Source organism: Muscardinus avellanarius, assembly GCF_963383645.1.
Source record: "Muscardinus avellanarius genome assembly, chromosome: 3".
NCBI classification, from domain to species: Eukaryota; Metazoa; Chordata; class Mammalia; order Rodentia; family Gliridae; genus Muscardinus; species Muscardinus avellanarius.
This window is the reverse complement of record NC_137788.1, coordinates 103,911,954-103,934,670: the sequence shown is the minus strand read 5'-3', so window position 1 is coordinate 103,934,670 and position 22,717 is coordinate 103,911,954. Positions and strand designations below refer to the sequence as shown.

The following is a 22,717-nucleotide window of genomic DNA, read 5'->3' as shown; positions in this document are numbered from 1 at the left end:
CCCCGCGTTTGGGAGGCAGAGACAGGAGGATCACGCAGGTTCGAAGCCAGCCACAAGCGCTGGTTTAGGAGACCCTGTTTCCAAATAAAAATGTAAAAATAGGTCTGGGAGTGTAGCCCGGAGGTAGAAGGGCTTCCAGGAACCCCAGTACCACCAAAAATAATAATAATAAAAAATAAATAAATAAAAATAAGCGAGCATGTCGGCACACGATTGTAATCCCAGCATTTGGGAGGCTGAGACAGGAGGATCATAGTTCGCAGCCAGCCTCTACTATTTAGTGAGGCCCTTTGCAACTCAGTGTGACCCTGTTTCAAAATAAAAAATAGTGCTGGGGGTAGCTCAGAGGTAAGATTCTCCTGGATTCCATCCTCAGTATGGAAAAAAAATAGGCTAGGGGTTCTCAATAATAAAAAAAAAAAAAATCAAAAGAGCTGTGGAAATGGCTCAAAGATAGAATGCCCCTGAGTTCATCCCCAGTAACACACACACACACACACACACACACACACACACATACACACAAATACTATATATATTACCAGTTAGAGTAGCAGAAGGACAGTCTTCACTGCAAAAATTTTCCACAGAATAAAGAGCACTTCTGTCACCAATTTGATTGTGACCATTTAACATATGAGCTGAATGATTTGATAGTCTCAGAGTGCCTGGTAAAAGGGAAAAATATAAAGTCTGATTTTTACGTCTTTATGTAGATGGTAAGTTCAGTCTGTTTTAGAGTTCAGCATATCTGTTAATGGGAAACATTCTCAACAAATGGAAGCTTTATTATTTTTATTACTGAAACATAAAGCTAGGTTAATATTTTATATTTTATAGAGAGATCATATAGAATACCCTCTAAAATATGTTTTCCATGTTACTATATAGTAAAGAATGGCCTTCATTAAAAGAAAAAAGAAGTAGACCAATGTATTAGAAAACTACTTTTTCTTTTTCTATTTTTTCTTTTTTTATTTTTTGGTAGTAAGAATTAAACCCAGGGGCATTCAGCCTTTGAGCCATTTTCATAGCCCTTTTGATTTTTATTTTAAAATAAGGTTTTGATAAGTTACTGAGAATAACACACCTGTAATTATTCTAGTACTTTGAAGGTTGAAACAGGAAGATCTCAGGTTTGAGGCCAGCTTTAGCAATTTCCTGAGGCCCTCCACAACTTAGTGAGAACCTATTTCAAAATAAAAATAGGGGGCCAGGCATGGTGGCACACACCTGTAATCCCTGCGCTTGGGAGGCTGAGACAGGAGGATCACACAAGTTCAAAGCTAGCCTCAGCTACTTAGTGAGGCTCTCAGCAACTTAGTGAGACCCTGTTTCCAAATAAAATATAAAATAGGTCTGGGAGTATAGCCAGGAGGTAGAAAGCCTCTGGGTTCCACCCCCAGTACCACCAAACAAACAAACAAATAAATAAAAATAGGAGTCGGCTGTGGTGGCGCACGCTTGTAATCTCCGCGCTTGGGAGGCTGAGACAAGAGCATGGCACAGGTTCAAAGTCAGCCTCAGCTACTTAGTGAGGCTCTCAGCAACTTAGTGAGACCCTGTTTCCAAATAAGGTATAAAAATAGATCTGGGAGTATAGCCTGGAGGTAGAAAAGCCCCTGGGTTCCACCCCCAGTACCACCAAAAATAAATAAATAAAAATAAAACAAGAGCTTTGCGGTGGTATTGCTCAGGGATAGAATGTCTCTGGGTTCAGTCTCTAGTACCAACACACACACACACACACACACACACACACACACACACACACACACACACACACACCTATCAAGAAGCCAAGTGTAAGCCAGGCATCGTGGCGCATGCTTGTAATCCCAGCATTGAGGAGGCTGAAACAGTAGGACTGTGGTTCGCTGACAGCCTCAGTTACTTAGGCCCTCCACAGCTTAGTGAGACCCTGTTTCAAAATAAAGACTAAAAAATAGGGCAGGGATGTAGCTCGGAGGTAGAATGCCCCTGGGTTCCATCCCCAGTACCACCAAAAAAAAAAAGAAGAAGAAGAAGAAGAAGAAGAAGAAGAAGAAGAAGAAGAAGAAGAAGAAGCAGCAGCAGCAGCAGCAGCCAGGTGTGGTAGCACTTGCTTTGTACTCTTAGTACCTGAGAGGCTGACACGGGACTATCACAGTTTCAAAGCCAGGCTCAGCAACTTAGCAAGGCTTTCAGCAACCTAGCAAAATCCTGTTTCCAAATGAGACATAAAATCGGGCTGTGGGTATAGCTTGGAGATAAAAAGCCTCTGGATTCAATCCCCAGTAACAAAAAAATAAACAAATAAAGTAAAAAAAAATAGAGTTATCATAAGACATTTATTCCTATACCAACTGATAAAATCAAAATATAATATGAAAATAGTTTAATGTTACATAATGTGTTGCTAAATGCAGTCTAACTCTTAATACTAAAGGTAAAAAGAAAGCCTTTTAACTTTCAGAGGCTGATTCCTTCTGGCTGTAAAGTTGGGCCACATGAAGGAACATCACTTCAGTCTTTGATCCCTTCTGCAATGCACTCTGATCCTCATTGGTCAAATTTTCAAATCCTTTAAGAAAAGAACATAGAGAAATAGATGATGAAGAGGTGATCTTCAGAGATAGCATTTAACATGTCAAATTATTTACTTTTAGCCGGGCGTGGTGGCGCACACTTGTAATCTCAGCATTTGGGAGGCTGCAAACCACGGTCCTTCTGTCTTCGCCTCCCAAACGGCACATGCTTATAATCCCCGTGTTTGGGAGGCGGAGACAGGAGGGTCGCACAAGTTCGGAGCCAGCCGTGCTGGCTTAAGAGACCGTTTCCAAATTTTAAAAAAAGTATAAAATAGGTCTGGGAGTATAGCCCGGAGGTAGAAGGGCTTCCAGGAACCCCAGTACCACCAAAAATAAAATAAAATAAAAAACAAAATCATGCCATTTCTAAAAAATGAAAGATGCAAGCAAACATAATTTTCAAACCCTATCTTTGAATTCATTTAAGTGTGTGTGTGTGTGTGTGTGTGTGTGTGTGTGTGTGTGTGGTACTGGAGACTGAACCCAGAGGCTTTCTACATCAGCCCTATTCTTTATTTTTGAAACAGGATCTTACCAAGTTGCTAAGGTCCTCAGTACTTAAGTAGCTGAGACTGATGGCAACATGTGATCCTCCAGTCTTAGCCTCCCACACCCAGCTAAATTACTTTAATTTTTAAGATAAAGTAATTACCTGGGAGTCCTTTGGTAAAATCCATTAGCCCATGTACATGTAAGACTATGGTCTCTGAGAGTCGTAAAAAGCTTAGTTCTGGATTGGCATATTCCTGCAGCTAAGCCATAAAAAGAAATAAAATTAATAAACATTATTATTTTAAACTGTTAGGTTTGTGCTCTTATCTCCTAAAACAATAAGGAATGCATACAAATTCCTTGGTTTCCTCCAAAGGAATCTTATATTTTTGATGTGCAGCCACAATGTTACTAATAAGCTGATATTCCTCTTTAGTTAGTTCTAGGCTCTCCTGAATCTGAAAGGAAACATAGGGAGAAGTATTAATGCATACTTATTAAACAAGACATCACCATTAAAGAAACAAGAAATTGTAATGAAGAAAAGCCTTGCCCCTTTTCCAGATCTAGTGGTGGATGACACAAGCCTGCTGTCTGATCCTTCCTCTTCCACTCTGATAGAAGAGTAAAAATCATTCTTCTGCTTAATGTTCTTCCGAAGCCTCTTTGACTTACATTGGATTTCTGTAAGCAAACCTGTGATATTACAAAATTTACATAAAGTGTTTTGACTCAGTAAACAGCATTTCGAATTTGATGAAAACTGTCTTATATTGAACACATATATATGATCATAAATGCCTTTTTACAAAGAATCTTTCTTTGGGAAATGATGCACACATCATTTGTTATTTTTAAATTTTTTTCTCCTCTTCCTTTCACAACTATCTTGACTAGTTAAAAGTACCTGGTTATTCCTGACAGAATTTTTTTTTTTTTTTTTTTTTTTTGGTGGTACTGGGGTTCCTGGAAGCCCTTCTACTTCCGGGCTACACTCCCAGACCTATTTTTACATTTTTATTTGGAAACAGGGTCTCCTAAGCCAGTGCGCGCCGCTGGCTTCCAACCTGCGTGATCCCCCTGTCTCTGCCTCCCAAGCGCGGGGATTACAAGCGTGCGCCACCACGCCCGACTCCCTGACAGAATTTTAAAATTAATTTTGCCTCTCCCAATTATAAATTTGATTTTTATTATAATTTTCACAATATTATATTTTGGAAGCAATATAAAATGTAATTTGCCAGAGCAATGGAATTATGTTATCAACAGCTTTTATTCTTTTTTTTTTTTTGTGTGTGTGTGTGTGGTACTGGGGGTGGAACCCAGAGGCATTCTACCTCCAACCTATATCCCCAGCACTATTTTTCAATCTTTTTATTTTTATTTTTTTTATTTTTTATTTTTTTTAGTGGTACTGGGAGTGGAACCCAGAGGCTTTCTACCTCCGGGCTATACTCCCAGACCTATTTTATATTTTATTTGGAAACAGGGTCTCACTAAGTTGCTGAGAGCCTCACTAAGTAGCTGAGGCTGGCTTCAAGCCTGTGAAATCAATCCTGACTCAGCCTCCCAAGGGCAGGGATTACAAGTGTGTGCCACCACACCCGGCCAGTCTTTTTATTTTTGAAGCAGGGTCTCACTGAGCTACAAAAGGCCTTGCTAAGTAGATGAGGCTGTCCACAAACTGTAATCCTCTGGTCTCTGCTTCCCGAATGCTGAGATTACAAGCTTGTGCCACCATGCTTGTAATACAGTTTCTGGGAGGCTGAGACAGGAGGATTGCAGTTCAGGGACAGCTTCAGCAACTTAGTGAGGCTCTCAGCAACTTAATGAGACCTTGTTTCCAAAGAAGAAATAAAATAGGTATGGAGGTATAGCATGGAGGTAAAAGGCCCCTGGGTTCTATCCCCAGTACCATACACACATACGCATGCACATACACACGCACACACATACACACACACATGAAGTTAATTTTTTCCTTGCAATCAAGAAAAGGTAGTGCTACTCTTTTTACAAAGTGAACAATTTTTATTCTTGGTTTATTTATTTATAGATTTCTTTCTTTTTACTTTTTTTTGAAACAGAGTCTCACTAAGTTTTGAAGGGTCTCACTAGGTACCTGAGGCTGGCCAGGAACCTGTGATCCTTCTGTCTAAGCCTCCCAAGGACTGGGATTACAAGCATGCGCCACCATGCCCAACTAGATTTCTTAACCTTAAAGTGGCACCTCTACCTGAACCGCAGCAGTTACCATAAATCATTGCTAAAATTAATCAATTATTATATCTGTATGTTTGCATAAGTATTTATTTATTTATTTATTTATTTTGTATTACTGGGGATGGAACCCAGAAGCTTTCTACCTCCAGGCTATACTCCCAGACCTATTTTATATTTTATTTGGAAACAGGGTCTCACTAAGTTGCTAAGAGGCTCACTAAGTAGCTGAGGCTGGCTTTGAACTTGTGCGATCCTCCTGTCTCAGCCTCCCAACTACTGGGATTACAAGCATGAGCCACAACGCCGGGCTTACATATAAGTATTTAAAACATACCTATTCTAAGCCAGGTGTGGTGGGGCATGCTTGTGATCCCAGTACTTGGGAGGCTAAGACTGGAGGATCACATAGGTTTGAAGACAGCCTCACCAGTTTAGTGAGACCCTGTTTCCAAATACAATATGAAATAGGTCTGGGAGCATATCTCTGAGGTAGAGAACCCCTGGGTTCCATCCCCAGTATCACAAAAAAAAAATTAAAATTAAAATTAAACAAAACATATCTATTTTATAAAAATATATCGGGAACTAAATTAGAGAATAATACAAAAGTTTTAGCCTTTTTAAATTCAATTTTGTTAGGGAACCAGGACAAGAATACATCAAAATGTGAAGCAATTTAAATCATATCAAGTAAATATAAAAATAATTTGGCCAGCATGGTGGCACATAATTGTAATCCCAGTATGTGGGAGGCTGAGACAGGAGGACAGATTCAAAGGCACATCCCCAGCAGTGTAGCAAGGCTCTCAGCAACCCAGAGAGACCTTTTCTCAAAACAAAATCTTTAAAGTGGGGGGCGGGGGTTTGGTGTGGAGCTCACAGGTAGAATGCCCCTGGGTTCAATCCTCAGTATCACAAAAAGTACAAAAACAGGATATATTGTGGGAAGATTTACTAAAGGGGTAGAATTGAAAGAGTAGCTCAGAGGTACAGTGTCCCAGGGGTCCAACCCCGTTGCCACAAAAAAATTAATAATAATAATAATAATAATAATAATATTGATGATAATTTGAAGAAACAAAGTTTTTTCCTTTTTGGATAGCAAAAACAAAATGGTCCTCTAAATGGGTAAAGTAATTAAATAGCAAGTTTTTATTTGTTTGTTTGTTTCTTTCGCAGTACTGGGCATTGAACCCAGGGACATTCTACCTCCAACCTATACCCCCAGCCGTATTTTATTCTTTATTTTGAAACAGAATCTCATTAAGTTGTGGAGAGCCTCACAAATTGCTGAGGCTGTCCGTGAACCTGTGATCCTCCTGTCTCAGCCTCCCAAGTACTGGGATTACAAACTTGTGCCACTAAGTCCAGCAAACAGTAGTATTCTTAATGATTTATTTATTTATTTATTTATTTTTTTGGTGGTACTGGGGTTCCTGAAAACCCTTCTGCCTCGGGTTACACTCCCAGACCTATTTTTTATACTTTTTTATTTGGAAACAGGGTCTGGTAAGCCAGTGCGGTTGGCTTCCAACCTGCGCGATCCTCCTGTCTCCGCCTCCCAAATGCAGGGATTACAAGCGTGCGCCCTCACGCCCGGCGTCTTAATGAATTTATATTTCTTCACCTGAAAAAAAAAAGTTGCTATGGAATTGACTACAATTTGTAATAATGGAAATTGGTAGGAATAAGAGGAATATAAAAATGATATTTAGGGTGTATTCATTCGAGTCACCCCTCCATGCCAGTCTGGTATGAAGCTGTACCTATCCTCTGTATTTCTATCTAATAAACGTCTGTAAATCTTCAAAAAAATGATATTAAAAATAAGACTTCATTATGATTTTCAAAAATAAGAGATAAATTTTATTCAAACTTCAGACCTGAAAATTTTGTTTGTGGGAATTCAAAAGGAGAAGCAATAATCAGTGAAACACAGTATAAACAGAACAAATAATGTCAGTTTAATTCAGTTTTGTCTTGGACATGATTCTTAGAATGAAAGATCAAAGAAATACCTTAGTCAGAATCCATGTGAAATTTAGCATGTTATTTAACAAGTTCTCTTAATATAAGCTTATAGCCATTATAGAGATATAGGCTGGATTCAAGATTTTTGGTATAAAGTAATAACTAATTGAACAACCATACTAAAAAATTAAAGGATTGCTGGGCTTTGTAGCACATGCCTGTAATCCCAGTACTTGGAAAGCTAAGAAAGGCGGATTTCAATTTCAATTTCAATTTTTTTTTTTTTTTTTTTTTTGGTGGTACTGGGGATAGAACCCTGGCTACACTCCCAGACCTATTTTATATTTTATTTGGAAACAGGGTTTGTTAAGCCAGCGAGGCTGGCTTTGAATCTGCGCGATTCTCCTGTCTCTGCCTCCCAAGCGCGGGGATTACAAACATGCGCCACCACGCCCAGCCATATTTCAATTTTGAGGACAGTCTCAGCAACTTAACACCGTGTGGAAAAAAAAAATTCCTAATGAAAGTTACAAGTTCCATTCTCCAACTAGTTCTAGTCAGTACTTCAAACCACAATTTGGATTAAATGATTCAATGTCAAACATCACAGATAAGTAGTCCAAACAGTACATGACTAGCTATCTACTTGTAGAAAAATGGAACTACCCGGGCGTGGTGGTGCACACTTGTAATCCCAGCATTCAGGAGGCTGAGACAGACAGATCATTGTTCGCAGACAGCCTCAGCTACTTAGTGAGGCCCTTTGCAACACAGTGAGACCCTGTTTCAAAATAAAGAAAAAAAAATAGAGCTGGTAGTATAGCTCAGAGGTAGGATGCCCCTGGGTTTCATTCCCAGTACCACCAAAAGAAAAAAAAAAAAAAAACCCTGGAAGTTAGACTAGAAAATATGAAGCTGTTAAAGGAGGGCATAGGTTCAACACTCCAACATACAGGCAATGGTAGAAACTTCCTCAATAAGACTCGCAAAGCTCAGGAAATAAAACAAAAATTAATAAGTGGGGTGGCATCAAACTAAAAAGTTTCTGCTCATCAAAGGAAGTCATCAAAAGTCTAAAGAGAAAGCCTACAGAATAGAAGATCTTTACCAGCTATCCTTCTGACAGGAGTCTAATATCTAAAATATACAAAGAACTTAAAAAGCTTTACACTAGCCGGTCATGGTGGCGCACGCTTGTAATCCCTGTGCTTGGGAAGCAGAGACAGGAGGATCACGCAGCCGCGCTGGTTTAAGAGACCCTGTTTCCAAATAAAAAGTATAAAAATAGGTCTGGAAGTGTAGCCCTGAGGTAGAAGGGTTTCCAGGAACCCCAGTACCACCAAAAAAAAAAAAACCAAAACAAAACAAAACAAAACAAAAAAAACCAAATAACCCAATCAAGGAATGGGCAACTGAAATGAATAGACACTTCACAAGAGGAGAGATACAAATGGCCAATAGATACATGAAAAAAAGTTCAACATCATTAGCCATCAGGGAGATGCATATCAAAACTACACTGAGATTCCATCTAACCCCAATCAAAATGGCAAGCATAAAGAAGTCAAATAACAATAAATGTTGGCAAGGCTGTGGGTTAATAGGCTCTATTCTACATAGTTGGTGGGATTGCAAACTAATCCAGCCACTATGGAGATCAGTGTGGAAAGTCCTTAGAAAACTAGGAATGGATCCACCATATGATTCAGCCATACCACTACTAAGTATCTTTCCAAAGGAGTTGAAACCAGAGAACTACAGTAACATATGCATACCCATGTTCACAGCAGCACAATTCACAATAGCCAAACTATGGGACCAACCTAGGTATCCATCAACAGATGAATGGATTACAAAATGGGAAATACACACAATGGAATTCTACTCAGCATTAAAGAAAAATAAAACTACATCATTTGCAAGAAAAAGGAAGGACCTGGAGAACATTATGTTAAGTGAGATTAGCCAATCACAGAGAGTGAAGGGTCATATGTTTTCTTCAATATGTGCAGAATAGGAAGTAATTGGGATACAAGAGAGACTCCAGATGATGACTCCATGGGAGCCAGGGAGGAGATGTAATGGTGGGGGTGGAAGAAGACTTAGGTTCATTAATAGACTACTACTATATTGTAATCCTTGTGTTTGGGCTGAGACAGGAGGATCACACAGGTTCGAAGCCAGCCTCGGCTACTCAGTGAGGCTCTCAGCAACTTAGTGAGACCCTGTTTCCAAATAAAGTATAAAAGAGATCTGGGAGTATAGCCCGAAGGTAGAAAGCCTCTGGGTTCTACCCCCCAGTACCACAAAAAAAAAAAAAAGAAAGAAAGAAAGAAAGGGATTAGATATGCATCTGGCATGGTGGTAGCACAAGCCTATAATTTCAGTATTTGGGAAGCTGAGACAGGAGGATCACAGGTTCAAGGCCAGCCTCAGCAGTTTAGCGAGGCCCTCTGAGATCCTGTTTCAAAATATAGAATAAATGCTGGACATTGTAGTGCACACCTGTAATCCCAGTACTTGAGAGGCTGAGCCAGGAGGATTGCAGGTTTGAGGACAGCCTCAGCAAATAGTGAGACTTTAATCAACCTAGCAAGACCCTGTTTCAAAATAAAAATTAAAAATAGGAGCCAGGCGTGGTGGTGCACGCTTGTAATCCCTGCATTTCGTAGGCTGAAACAGGAGGATCACACAGCTTTGAAGCCAGCCTCAGCTATTTAGTGAGGTTTTCAACAACTTAGTGAGACCCTGTTTCCAAATAAAATATAAAATAGGTCTGGGAGTGTAACCTAGAGGTAGAAGGCCCCTGGGTTTCACCCCCAGTACCACAAAAATAAATAAAATAAAAACAGGGCTTGGGGTATTAGCTCTGAGGTAGAATGCCCCTCAGTTAAATCCCTAATACCACAAAAAAATAAAAGAATACAATTAGATACCCTTTTGTCTGGAAAGTTAAGAGTTTTAACACCTACGTGTTAATTGTAAGTAAGCTGTACATACCTTTATATCATATAGGCATTTGTGAATACTAATCTAAAATTTTGTTCTTTCTATATCCATTAATAACATTAGATTAAATAAAATGAAAATATAAGAACTTCTAATTAAGATAATAATATGATTATTTCCAAAATTAGAGCAATATAGTATAGATCAAGGCTTATGAAAATAACTACTTAAAGCCAGGTGTGGTGGTGCACGCTTGTAATCCCAGCATTCAGGAGGCTGATACAGGAAGATCGCTGTTAGAGGCCAGCTTCAGCTACTTAGTGAGGTCCTTTGCAACTCAGTGAGACCCTGTTTCAAAATAAAGAATAAAAATAGGGCTGGGAGCCAGGTGGGGTGGTGAACACTTGTAATTCCAAAATTTGGGAGACTGAGACAGGAGGATCCCAGGTTACAGACAAGCCTCATCTACATAGTGAGGCCCTTTGCAACTCAGTGAGACCTTGTTTCAAAACAAAGAATAAAAATAGGGCTGGGTTCTATCTCCAGTACCGCAAATAAAATAAAATAAAATAAAATAAAATAAAATAGGGCTGAGAGTATAGCTTAGCTCAGAGGTAGAAACCCCTAGTTTCCATCCCCAATACTGAAAAAAAAAAAAATAACTACTTAGATTGATAGTTGGCCATCCTAATTGAGTAATTGCTAGAAAAATATTTTTAATCTACACAAATATGTAAAGAGTCAAAAATTGACTTGAATACATTAAGTTCTCAGTAAAGTAAGAAAACTTAAAATCCTCCTCAAAACAAAACAAGATGCACAATGGTACTTACATTCTGCCAACATTCCTACTGCCTTACACTTTTGCAGTCTGCATTCCTGACATTTTCTTCGCATGTACATGTCCATTTCACAATGGCCACCATTCTTGCAACTGTAGACTGCATTTTTGGTGATGCTACGTCGAAAGAAACCTAATAAAAATAATTATTTTTAACATAGGTATTTTTACTTTTTTTATGATACTGAGGGTGGAACCCAGGGGCTTTTCTACCTCCAGGCTATACTCCCAGACCAAGCTTATACTTTATTTGGAAACAGGGTCTCACTAAGTTGCTGAGAGCCTCACTAAGTAGCTGAGGCTGGCTTTGAACCTGTGTGATCCTCCTGTCTCGGCCTCCCAAGTGCAGGGATTACAAGTGTGCGCCACCACGCCCGGCTGTACTGCCCTATTTTTTTATTCTTTATTTTGAAACCGGGTCTCACTGAGTTGCAGAAGGCCTCACTAAGTAGCTGAGGCTGTCCGTGAACCGCAATCCTTCGGTCTCAGCCTCCCGAATGCTGGGATTACAAGTGTGCACCACCACGCCCAGCTAAGATAGGTATTTTTAATTACTTGCAAATTGTATTAATATGTATCTTCATGACAGAGTTAAGGAATGAAGTGAAATTATTTCAATTCATTATTTTTTCTCTCAGAAGATTTGATTTAAGCACATTTAACTAGAAAATTGTTTTATACTTCCTAATTGATATGTTCTATTCTAAGACTATTCCTTTTAGTAATAACATCTGGAAATTAAGCCCAGGCATTGTGGCACACGCTTATAATCCCAGAGTTTGGGAGGCTGAAACAGGAGGATTGCATAGGTTCAAAGCCAGCCTCAGCTACTTAGTGAGGCTCTCAGCAACTTAGTGAGACCCTGTTTCCAAATAAATTATAAAATAGGTCTGGGGATGTAGCCCAGAGGTAGAAAGCCCCTGGTTTCTATCCCCAATGAAAAAAAAAAAAAAAAAAAAAAAAACTCTAGCACATTAAGACAATTCTCTATTTTACTATAATTATATAACCTAAAGCATATTTTTTTATATTTAACTTAACTTTATTCATGTTTGCCTTAAGATGAGTAATAGATCATTTGGGGGAAACATACAGTAAAAACAAAAAATATCATGTACAACTTTTTATTTTATTTTATCTTATTTTTTCAGTACTGTGGATGAAACTCAGGGGCATTCTACATTTGAGCTACACTCCCAGCCCTATTTTTTATTCTTTATTTTGAAACACAGTCTCACTGGGCTGCAAAGGGTCTCACTAAGTAGCTAAGCTATCCACGAACCGTGATCCTCCTGTCTTAGCCTCCCAAATGCTGGTATTACAACCACGTCTGGCTTCAAAGTTTTGTGTTTTTTTTTTTTTTTTTCTTTTTGCAGTACTGGGGATAGAACCCAGGGGTATTGTACCTCCAAGCGGGCCCCCAGCCCTATTTTTTAGTTAGTTAGTTTATTTATTTTGAGGTACTGAGGATGAAACCCAGGGGTATTCTACCTCCAAGCTACACCCTCAATCCTACTTTCTAGTTAGTTAGTTAGTTAGTTAGTTTGTTTGTTTGTTTGTTTTGAAACAGGATCTCACTGAGTTGGAAGGGGCCTCGCTAAGTACCTGAGGCTGTCCACGAACCTCCAGTCTCCGGTCTCAGCCTCCCAAGTACTGAGATTATAAGCATGCGCCACCATGCCTGCCTCATGTACAACTTTTAAACTACAATAATAACGTACCCTTAATTACTTCCATGTACACAAGTCTAACATTACAGGGTTTTTAAATAAACACAATTAAGAATTATAGGAGCATTTTATAAGAAAATAATTCCAAGGCCAGGCGTGGTGGCTTAGGAGACCCTGTTTCCAAATATAAAATGTAAAAAGAGGTCTGGGAGTGTAGCCCGGAGGTAGAAGGGCTTCCAGGAACCCCAGTACCACCAAAAAAAAAAAAAAAAGAAAAAGAAAAAAGAAAATAATTCCTAACTTTTTTTGTAGATAAATCAAGCACCTCCAAAATGAAAATGTGCTTGTAATCCCAGCATTTGGGAGGCTGAGACAGGAGGACTGCAGTTCAAGGACAGCCTCAGCTACTCAATGAGGCCCTTTGCAACTCAGTGAGACCCTGTTTCAAAAGAGAAAGGGGGGGGAGGGAAGGAGAGAGAGAGAGAGAGAGGGAGGGAGGGAGGGAGGGAGGGAGGGAGGAGGAGGGGTGGGAGGGAGGGAGAGAGAGAGAGAGGGAGAGAGAAACTCCCACTGTTGTTTGGAAATCCTTCCTCATTTCCTCTCTCCCAAGCTTCCCATCCTCTTCTGGCTCAGTTTCTAGCATTTCAGTATCTTCTTTCCTGCAAAAGAACTTGTCCAAGTAACTATTGTGTTTTCCTTCTCAACTTGTCCATCCTTCCTGACCTCACAACAAAAGTGACTGATGAGGAAGCACTCCTCCCTGCCACTCACAAACTGGCCGTCCCAAGAAGACTGGTTCAAGGCTTCTAACTGAGCCAAATTCACCATTCCCTTTTCCTGCCTTTCTTGGCTTACTGACTTTCATATCAAACTTTTCAATTCTAGTTGCGACACTAAGCTATTCAAGTCATTTAATTTATCAACAACATCAGTAGGCTCCTGTTGTGAACTAAGTTGAATAGTTCCTGCTTTAAAAAAATCAAATTCAAATCCCTGGTTCTTTCCCTCTTTTTCAGCCAGCTGCTGTGAGGCTTCCTCCAGTGCTATCTGGGCTTTCACCAACCCATCCCTTTCACATTTTGCCTTGCCTTTTATCAGCTTTTTCCTTGCTATGTTCTTTCCAATTGGAAAGATCTATAATACGTTTGGGTTCATAGTAATGGTTAACGTCACTCTATCTCCAAACTAAAGTTAAATATGATGATGACCTTGTTCTGTAGTTGCAATATGGCTTCACTTCAGATCACAGTATGTGTTTTCATGATGATCTGGGTACTGTCAAAAAGGCTCAGTAGAGTAATTGGTATCAAAAGCGGGATCCTACAGATACTTTTCTCAGTCTCTATCCAAATGTTTTCAAGGATCAACTTGTTACTTTTTTATTTTATTTTATTTTTTGTGGTACTGGGGGTGGAACCCAGAGGCTTTCTACCTCCGGGCTATACTCCCAGACCTTTTTTATATTTTATTTGGAAACAGGGTCTCACTAAGTTGCTGAAAGCCTCACTAAGTAGCTGAGACTGGCTTCGAACCCGTGCGATCCTTCTGCCTCGGCCTCCCAAGCACTGGGATTACAAGCGTGCGTCACCACGCCCGCCCTTGTGTTTCTTTTTCATCAGTGCCATCAGACAGAGCTCTGAAGTCGAGCTGAACTTCATCAGATATTAAAGTTATGTATAGGCCAATCATACTCTGAAAACTAGCAGTCATGATACCTTTCTTTCTTTTCTTTCTTTTTTTTTTTTTGTGGTACTGGGGCAGGGGCATTCTACCTCCAAGCTACACCCCCAGCCCTATTTTTTAATTCTTTATTTTGAAACAGGGCCTCACTGAGTAGCTGAGGCTGTCTGGGAACCTGGATCCTCCTGTCTCAGTCTCCCAAATGCTGGGATTACAAGCGTACGCCACCACGCCTGAGTAGTCACGATACCTTTCTTAGTTATAAATGTGACTATGAATTTTATCCATAAGCAAAATATCATCCACTTCATATTCCGTGGGAAAAGGATTGCTGGAAATTGGCTCATCCATTTGGAAAGAATATATACTCATGTAAGGATGAAAGAGTGCTTCCTCTACTGTCAACCGATCTATGGGACACATTTTTTACTAAGTCTTTTTTTTTTCTTTTTGGTACTGGGGATTGAACCCAGGGATATTCTGCCTCTAAACTACAGCCCTAGCAGGGATCACATTTGCTGACAGCTTCAGCTACTTAGGCTCTCCGCAACTTAGTGAGACCCTGTTTCAAAAATAAAGAATGAAAAACAGGGCAGGGGGTGTAGCTCGGAGGTCAAATGTCCCTGGGTTCCATCCCCAAACCCACAAAAATAAAAATAAACTACAGCCCTATATTTTTTAATAAAAATATAGATATTTGTATTTACAAATATCTTTTTTTTTTTTGCAGTACTGGGGATTGAACCCAGGGGTATTCTACCTCCAAGCTATATCCCCAGCCCTGTTTTTAATTCTTTTTTTTTGCGGGGTGGGGGGGCAGGTCTGGGGATTTAACCCAGAGGCATTTGACCTCCGAGCTACACCCCCTGCCCTATTTTTTATTCTTTTTTTTTTCTTTTTTTTCTTTTTTTTTTTTTTTGGTGGTACTGGGGTTCCTGGAAGCCCTTCTACCTCCGGGCTACACTCCCAGACCTATTTTTACATTTTTATTTGGAAACAGGGTCTCTTAAGCCAGTGCGCACGACTGGCTTCAAACCTACGCGATCCTCCTTTCTCTGCCTCCCAAGCGCGGGGATTACAAGCGTGCGCCACCACGCCCGGCCTTTATTCTTTATTTTTGAAACTGGGTCTCACTGAGTTGCGGAGGGCCTCACTTAGTAGCTGAGGCTGTCCGCGAACTGCGATTCTTCGGTCTCAGCCTCCCAAATGCTGGGTTATTCTTTATTTTGAAACAGGGTCTCACTAAGTTGAGAAAGGCCTAATTAGCTGAGGCTGATCTCGAACCTGTGATCTTCTTGTCTCAGCCTCCCAAGTACTAGGATTACAAGCGTACACTACCACGTCCAGCTTACGAATATCTTTTGAATAAAAATACAGCCCTATTTTATATTTAGTTTTTAAACAAGATAAAAAGTCTCCCTACTTTCTGAGACTGTCCTTGAACGTGTGATCCTTCTGTCTCAGCCTTCCAAGTATTAGGACTACAGGTATACGCCACCATCCCCTGCTTAAAGTAGATTTTCTAGAGTATCAAGATCCCCAAAACATCTCTCAAAGTTCCTTAGAAAAAAATATGTGATCATGTAAAATAAGACCCTCTTGTTTCCACTTTGACCCACAAAGTAAGAAATAATCTTTGAAGCTTATTCCTTCATTATTCTCTTTATTTATTTGTTTATTTGTTTGTTTGTTTGTTTGTTTTGGTGGTTATGGTGGTGGTACTGGGGATGGAACGTAAAGGTATTCTACCTCTGGGCTATATCCAACCCTGTGTGTTTTTTTAATTTTTTATTTGGAAACAGAGTCTCACTAGATTGATGAGAGTCTCACTAGTTGCCGAGGCTGTCTTGAATCTATTATCCTCCTGTCTCAGTCTCCCAAGTATTGGGGATACAGGATGCCCTGATTTATCTCCCTATTTTAGGACTTCCCCAGAAGAGAAAGTTGTCTCTGTCTGAGACAATGAAGAGGCCATAATTGAGAGAAGGAAGAAGGGTTGTTTTTTCATTTTCTAAATCCATGAATAGTAATTCTTCCTGTTTTCGGCTTCACTTCTTGTTCTATGCAGTAATCCCTGCTATCTTCTTCTATTCCAAACACCGAGGTTGATCAAGTTGAGTGCCCTCTTTAAAGTCCTGACATAAGCCGGGTGTGGTGGCGCATGCTTATAATCCCGCGCTTGGGAGGCTGAGACAGGAGGATCGCACAGGTTCGAAGCCAGCCTCAGCTACTTAGTGAGGCTCTCTCAGCAACTTAGTAAGATCCTGTTTCCAAATAAAATATAAAAAATAAAAATAAAAAAATAAAGTCCTGACGTAACTGCTTTTGCAGTAGACACTTCAGAGTGGGAGTTTTATGATTTCCATTCAATAAAGCTCAGTGGTTTTCAGAATTATGCCTCCCTCTTCGATGCAGGTTTAACAGCAAGACCTGCATATCAAGAGTAAGCAAGCACTCGCCCAGTTATTCTGTTCACAACGCTGTCACCTCATTTCCCAAGGCACTCATTTGGTGAGTATTTGCAAAGTGTTAATGTGAGATCTCTAACAGTAAAACTTCACCCTGAACCTCTAACCAACATCCTCACCTATGCCATAGTGACCTAATCATTTCCTCTTTCTGCCCCAACACCACATTGGTGACTTTTTTTTAGTGCTGGCCCTTGTGAACACGAGGCTGGCATCCCACCTGATGAGCTACATCCCAAGCCCTCCTTTTGTGAATTTAAAATGCAGTCATGCTTTAACTCAAAACTGTTCAAACCCAAGGCCGTTCCACTCTACAAATTGTCTGTATTGGTCTTCACTTTCAGACCTTCAATTTGTTTTCAGAAAAGTATTTTAAAAATTGGGGATGTTGGCACATACCTGTAATCCCAGTACTTGGGAGGCTGAGTCAGGACGATCACAGGTTTAAGGCTAGCCTCAGCAAGTAGTAAGACTTTCATCAACCTAGCAAGACCCTGTTTCAAAATAAAAATAAAGCCAGGCATTGTGGTGCACGCTTGTGATTCCAGTACTTGTGAAGCTGAGACAGGAGGATCGCAGGTTCTGGGCCAACCTCAGCTACTTAGTGAGGTTCTCGGCAACTTAGTGAGACCTTGTTTCAAAACAATAATTAGACGGGAGTGATGGCGCACGCTTGTAATCCCCAGGCTTGGGAGGTGGAGACAGGAGAATAGCGCAGGTTCGAAGCCAGCTGCACTGGCTTAAGAGACCCTGCTTCCAAATAAAATATAAAATAGGTCTGGGAGTGTAGCCCAGAGGTAGAAGGGTTTCCGGGAACCCCAGTACCACCAAAAAAAAATTTTTTTTTAATTAAAAAATACGGCTTGGGGTGTAGCTCAGAGGTAGAATGCCCCTGGGTTCAATTCCTGGTACTACAAAGAACAAGAAGAACAAGAAGAACAAGAAGAAGGAGAAGGAGAAGGAGAAGGAGAAGGAGAAGGAGAAGGAGGAGGAGGAGGAGGAGGAGCAGGAGGAGGAGGAGGAGCAGGAGGAGGAGGAGGAGCAGGAGGAGGAGGAGGAGCAGGAGGAGGAGGAGGAGGAGGAGGAGAAGGAGGAGGAGGAGAAGGAGGAGGAGGAGAGGAAGAGGAAGAGGAAGGGGAAGGGGAGAGGGAGGGGGAGGGAGGAGGAAGGAGGAAGAGAAGGAGAAGAAGTAAAATTAGGGCTAGGGGTATAGCTCAGAGATAGAATGACCCTGTGCTTCATCCCCAGTACTGAAAAATACATACATACATACATACATACATACATACATACATACACATAAAATAGGTCTGAGTGTAGGTAGAACACCCCTGGGTTCAATCCCCAGTATCAGTACAAAAAAAAAAAAGTATTTTAAGACAGGAGTGGTAGCTCAGGCCTATAATCTCACCTGCCTGGGAGACTGAGGGGGGAGGATCAAAAGTCTGAGGTCGGCAAGTTAGTTAGACCATATCTCAAAAATAAAAATTATATAAAGGTCTGGGGATGTAGATCTGTGGTAAAGAACTTGTCTAGTAGTCACAAAGCCCTGAGTTTGACCCCCAGCATTGAAAAAATATTCAGAATCTTGGGATTCACTTAACTCAAACTTCCTCCAAATGCAACCATTAAATCAGCCACATGTAAAGATATAATAAACACTCAGATCTTTGCAAAATGTCCATTTTCTCTCCCTGCATCAGATTCTACCTAAAATTTCATGACTCTTCTGTGAACGCTAAGATTCCAGTTTTCTTTTCATTTTATCCTTACCTTTGCAACCTTCACAAGTGAGTGCATTATAATGATATCCTGATGCCTTATCACCACAGACCACACAGAGCTCCTCCTGCCCCTTCATTCGCAAAGAAAAAGTGGGTCTGGGCTTTTTTATTCCAGGGTATCCATCTTCAACACTGTGAGCAGCCACATATGTGGGTTTATTTAATTCACAAGAAGCAAGGGCACATTGCCCATCACCACTGTACTGTGGCTCCAAGCTGTAGGCGCTGAAGTGATTCTGTAATGACTGGAACTGCAAAGCTGAAGGACACTGAGAAGTGGAATACTGGCAATACGGTGATTCTGGAACACCAATGTTGTGCAGCTGGTAACTCACTTGTTCTGGAAAAATATCTAATTTTATTTACATAAAAAAGAACAAACAGAAAAAAGTCAAAATTTTATATTTGTTTTCAAATTTCAAAGTGTTTTGTTCTCAACAAAGGTCAATATGTGCCAGGCGTGGTGGCACACGCTTGTAATCCCCGCGCTTGGGAGGCTGAGACAGGAGGATCGCACGGGTTCAAAGCCAGCCTCAGCTACTTAGTGAGGCTTTCAGCAACCTAGTGAGACCCTGTTTCCAAATAAAATATAAAAAAGGTCCGGGAGTATAGCCCGGAGGTAGAAAGTCTCTGGGTTCCACCCTCAGTACCACCAAAAAAAAAAAAAAAAAAGGTCAATATGTCCATGACACTATATTGCAATACATGATGGATGTCACCACCCAGAGCTATGCAAAGATTAAACAAGAGCTAGAAGAAAGGGTGATACTCGCTAAGAGCTGACATGCTCATCTAGTCTTCCACCTTAATTAGAAATGAATATTTCCTAGAGTTGAAATAAAAGTTTTTCCCCATGTCCTGCATTCCCCTTGCTGCAGATACACTGTTTTTTGTGCAATCAACTCAGAAACAGTATGAATTCATAAAGTATCACCAATAAAAGAGAAACTAAAGTAGACTTTTAGTTTATATAATTATCCAGTTATTTCCAACCAAAAAATGTTTGAACTTCTCACTTAATATATCTTAATATTCTCCTTTGTCATCTGTAGACTGATTTAAATACTAGTTTTGCCATGTGTGGTAGTGAGCACTTATAATCTCGGTACCTGAGAGGCTGAGACAGAGGACTGCAGGTTTGAAGCTAGCCTTAGCAACTTAGTGAGACCTTGTTTTACAATAAAAAATAAAATAGATCCAAGGGTATATTCTGAAAGTAGAAGAAGACCCCTGGGTTCCATCCACAGTACCACACACACAAAAGAGCTAGTTTCCTTTATGTTCTGTTGTTTTTTGTAAGGATTATTGTAAGAATAAAATGAAATATGGTAGTGAAAAGCACATATAAACTATGCCACATAATGCACATAATCATTATTATGATTATTATTATGAGAAGCTCCCAAACACCAACTTATTTCCTGCTTTGGGGAGAATGTTGAAATCAAATCCAAAATATTGGCCTCAAAAGAAACCAGGAATCACAGTTGCTCTGTGTCTAAAGTAATAATAGTTATACTTTTCTTGGTGCTGAATCACCAAGACACACCCCCAGCCCCTTTTTAATATTTTATTTTTTTGGTTTTGGTTTTGGTTTTGGAAACAGGGTCTTGCTAGGTTGCTGAGAGTCTTGCTACATTGCTGAAACCGTCCTCTAACCTGTGATCCTCCTGCTTCAGTCTCCCAAGTACAGGCTTGTGCCACCACACCCAGCTTACACTTATTCTTAACCTCAAACTCTACCACTAAGATTGGTAAACAACATAAATTTTATTAGTTTATATAAGTCATTTACAATATTACAACACCCAATGCAATGCTAAATGTTGAATGATAACAAATAGCCAGATATAAAAAGAAAAGCTACCTATAAGACAATGTAGCCATGAAAGAAAGAAAGAAAGAAAGAAAGAAAGAAAGAAAGAAAGAAAGAAAGAAAGAAAGAAAGAAGGGAGGGAGGAAGGAAAGAAGGAAGGAAGGAAGGAAGGAAGGAAGGAAGGAAGGAAGGAAGGAAGGAAGGAAATGCAAGGTCCTTCTTGGGTGGTTGTCCACTCTACCTCACTTCCACCTCTACACCTTGCAAAAAAAAAAAAAAAAAAAAAAAAACCTGCCTCCTTTTCACCCCCCATAGAAAACTAATGTCCATCAACATGGAAATCAGAGTTTATTTTCTAAAAACCACATGTCAGTACTTGGGAGGCTGAGACAGGAGGATCACAAGTTCACAGTCAGCCTCAGCTACTTAGTGAGGCCCTCCACAACTTAGTGAGACCCTTTTCTAAAATAAAGAATAAAATAGGGCTGGAGGTGTATGTAGCTTGGAGATAGAATGCCACTGGGTTCCATCCCTAGTACTGAATTTTTAAAAATCCTGCATTTCAGATTAAATTTATATAATTGCCTTAGTCTTTTATAAAAAATAAAAATCCATTGTCTCCTACATTCTGTTTTCTATTTCTTCTCATTTCACAAGAATCTTATTTTAAGAATAAAATTTCAAGTGTGTTAAATATCTACTGTGAACTGCGTTTATTAAATTGCATGAAAACTAGCTTTAACTAACTCCTAAAAATAGTATCAAATTTGCATGCTAATTTTTAATGGAATGCAGTTTTGAACTATTATGACTTTCCCTCTTTACATTTGATTCTAGTTACACTATATCACTGAATCCCGCGCCCCCCCCCCCCCCCCCGGCCGTGAGAGTCTCGCTAAATTAAGGAGGGCCTCTCTAAGTAGCTGAGGCTGTCCATGAACAGGATCCTCCTGTCTCAGCCTCCCAAATGCTGGGATTACAAGCATGTGCCACCACGCCCGGCTTATATCACTGGTGTGTGTTTGTGTGTGTGTGTGTGTGTGTGTGTGTGTGTGTGTGTGTGTGTGTGCACTGAACCCAGGAACGTCCTACCTCCAAGCATTACCCCCAGCATTATTTTACTTTTTTAAATTTGGAAACAAGGTCTTGACCAGTTGCTAAAAGTCTCACTAAGTTACCGAGGCTATCCTTGAACCTGCAATTCTCCTGTCTCTGACTTTCAAGTACTGGGATTATAGGCATGCACCATCACACCAAATTAATTAATTAATTAATTTATTTATTTATTTATTTATTTATTTATTTATTTATTGGTGGTACTGGGGTTCCTGGAAACCCTTCTACTTCCAGGCTACACTCCCAGGCCTACGTTTTTATATATATTTTTATTTGGAAACAGGGTCTCCTAAGCCACCATGGCTGGCTTCGAACCTGTGCAATCCTCCCGTCTCGCCTCCCAAACGCGGGGAATACAAGCGTGCGCCACCACGCCCGGCACACCAAATTTATTACTCATTTTTTAAATTAATTTTTTTCTTATAGGGAATAATTTGTTGTTCATTTGTTAGTTTCTTTTAAAAAAATAACTCTACAATGAACAGAGTTTTTGAAATTTGATTCCGACCACAAGGTTTTACTAGCTGTTTTATTGTAGTAATGTTACATACCATAGTACTGCACAGGTTCAGCAAGACAGTGCCCATCAGATGGAGTAACGTAAGTATTTGCCATCCTCTGGTTTAATTCCCACTGCTTCATTCACGTCAGACAATGCTGCGCTTTTCCAAATAAAACCTGAAGAAACAAAATTTTTGTAGACTACTGAAAAGAATAATTATCAAATCAGTAAGATTTTAAAAACTTACAATGCACTTTTGAAAAATAACCTAGCAGGGCCAGGTGTGGTGGCACATGCTTGTATCCCCGTGCTTGGGAGGCTGAGACGGGAGGATCGCACAAGTTCAAAGCCAGACTCAGCTATTTAGTGAGGCTCTTGGCAACTTAGTGAGACCCTGTTTCCAAATAAAATATAAAATAGGTCTGGGAGCATAGCTCAGAGATAGAAAGTCTCTGGGTTCCATCCCTAGTACCACAATAAATAAATATATACTTAGCAGAATTTGTAGATAAATTTATCTTTATACTTTAAGATAAAATGTCAATTTTGTGTATCTCCAAGTATCAAATTATTTAATTTTGCTGATTTTTTACAGGTCAGTTCTTTACAAATCACCCAGTAAATCTTGGTAGTCA

General features: G+C 40.0%; 1 protein-coding gene across 1 annotated transcript in view; it reads right to left on the bottom strand.

Annotated features, from left to right (window-relative positions):
• Window positions 1-22,195, bottom strand: part of LOC308260195 (bile acid receptor-like) — a gene marked incomplete at both ends in the record, with an annotated part of 28,174 nt that extends 5,979 nt beyond the window's left edge. The window contains 8 exons of the mRNA XM_080691507.1: window positions 543-668; window positions 2,450-2,563; window positions 3,223-3,322; window positions 3,416-3,520; window positions 3,616-3,758; window positions 11,039-11,179; window positions 18,638-19,000; window positions 22,132-22,195. Of these exons, the coding sequence (XP_080547633.1) occupies window positions 543-668; window positions 2,450-2,563; window positions 3,223-3,322; window positions 3,416-3,520; window positions 3,616-3,758; window positions 11,039-11,179; window positions 18,638-19,000; window positions 22,132-22,195 (1,156 nt within the window). The remainder of the gene's footprint in view (window positions 1-542; window positions 669-2,449; window positions 2,564-3,222; window positions 3,323-3,415; window positions 3,521-3,615; window positions 3,759-11,038; window positions 11,180-18,637; window positions 19,001-22,131) is intronic.
• Between the last annotated feature and the right edge of the window lie 522 nt (window positions 22,196-22,717).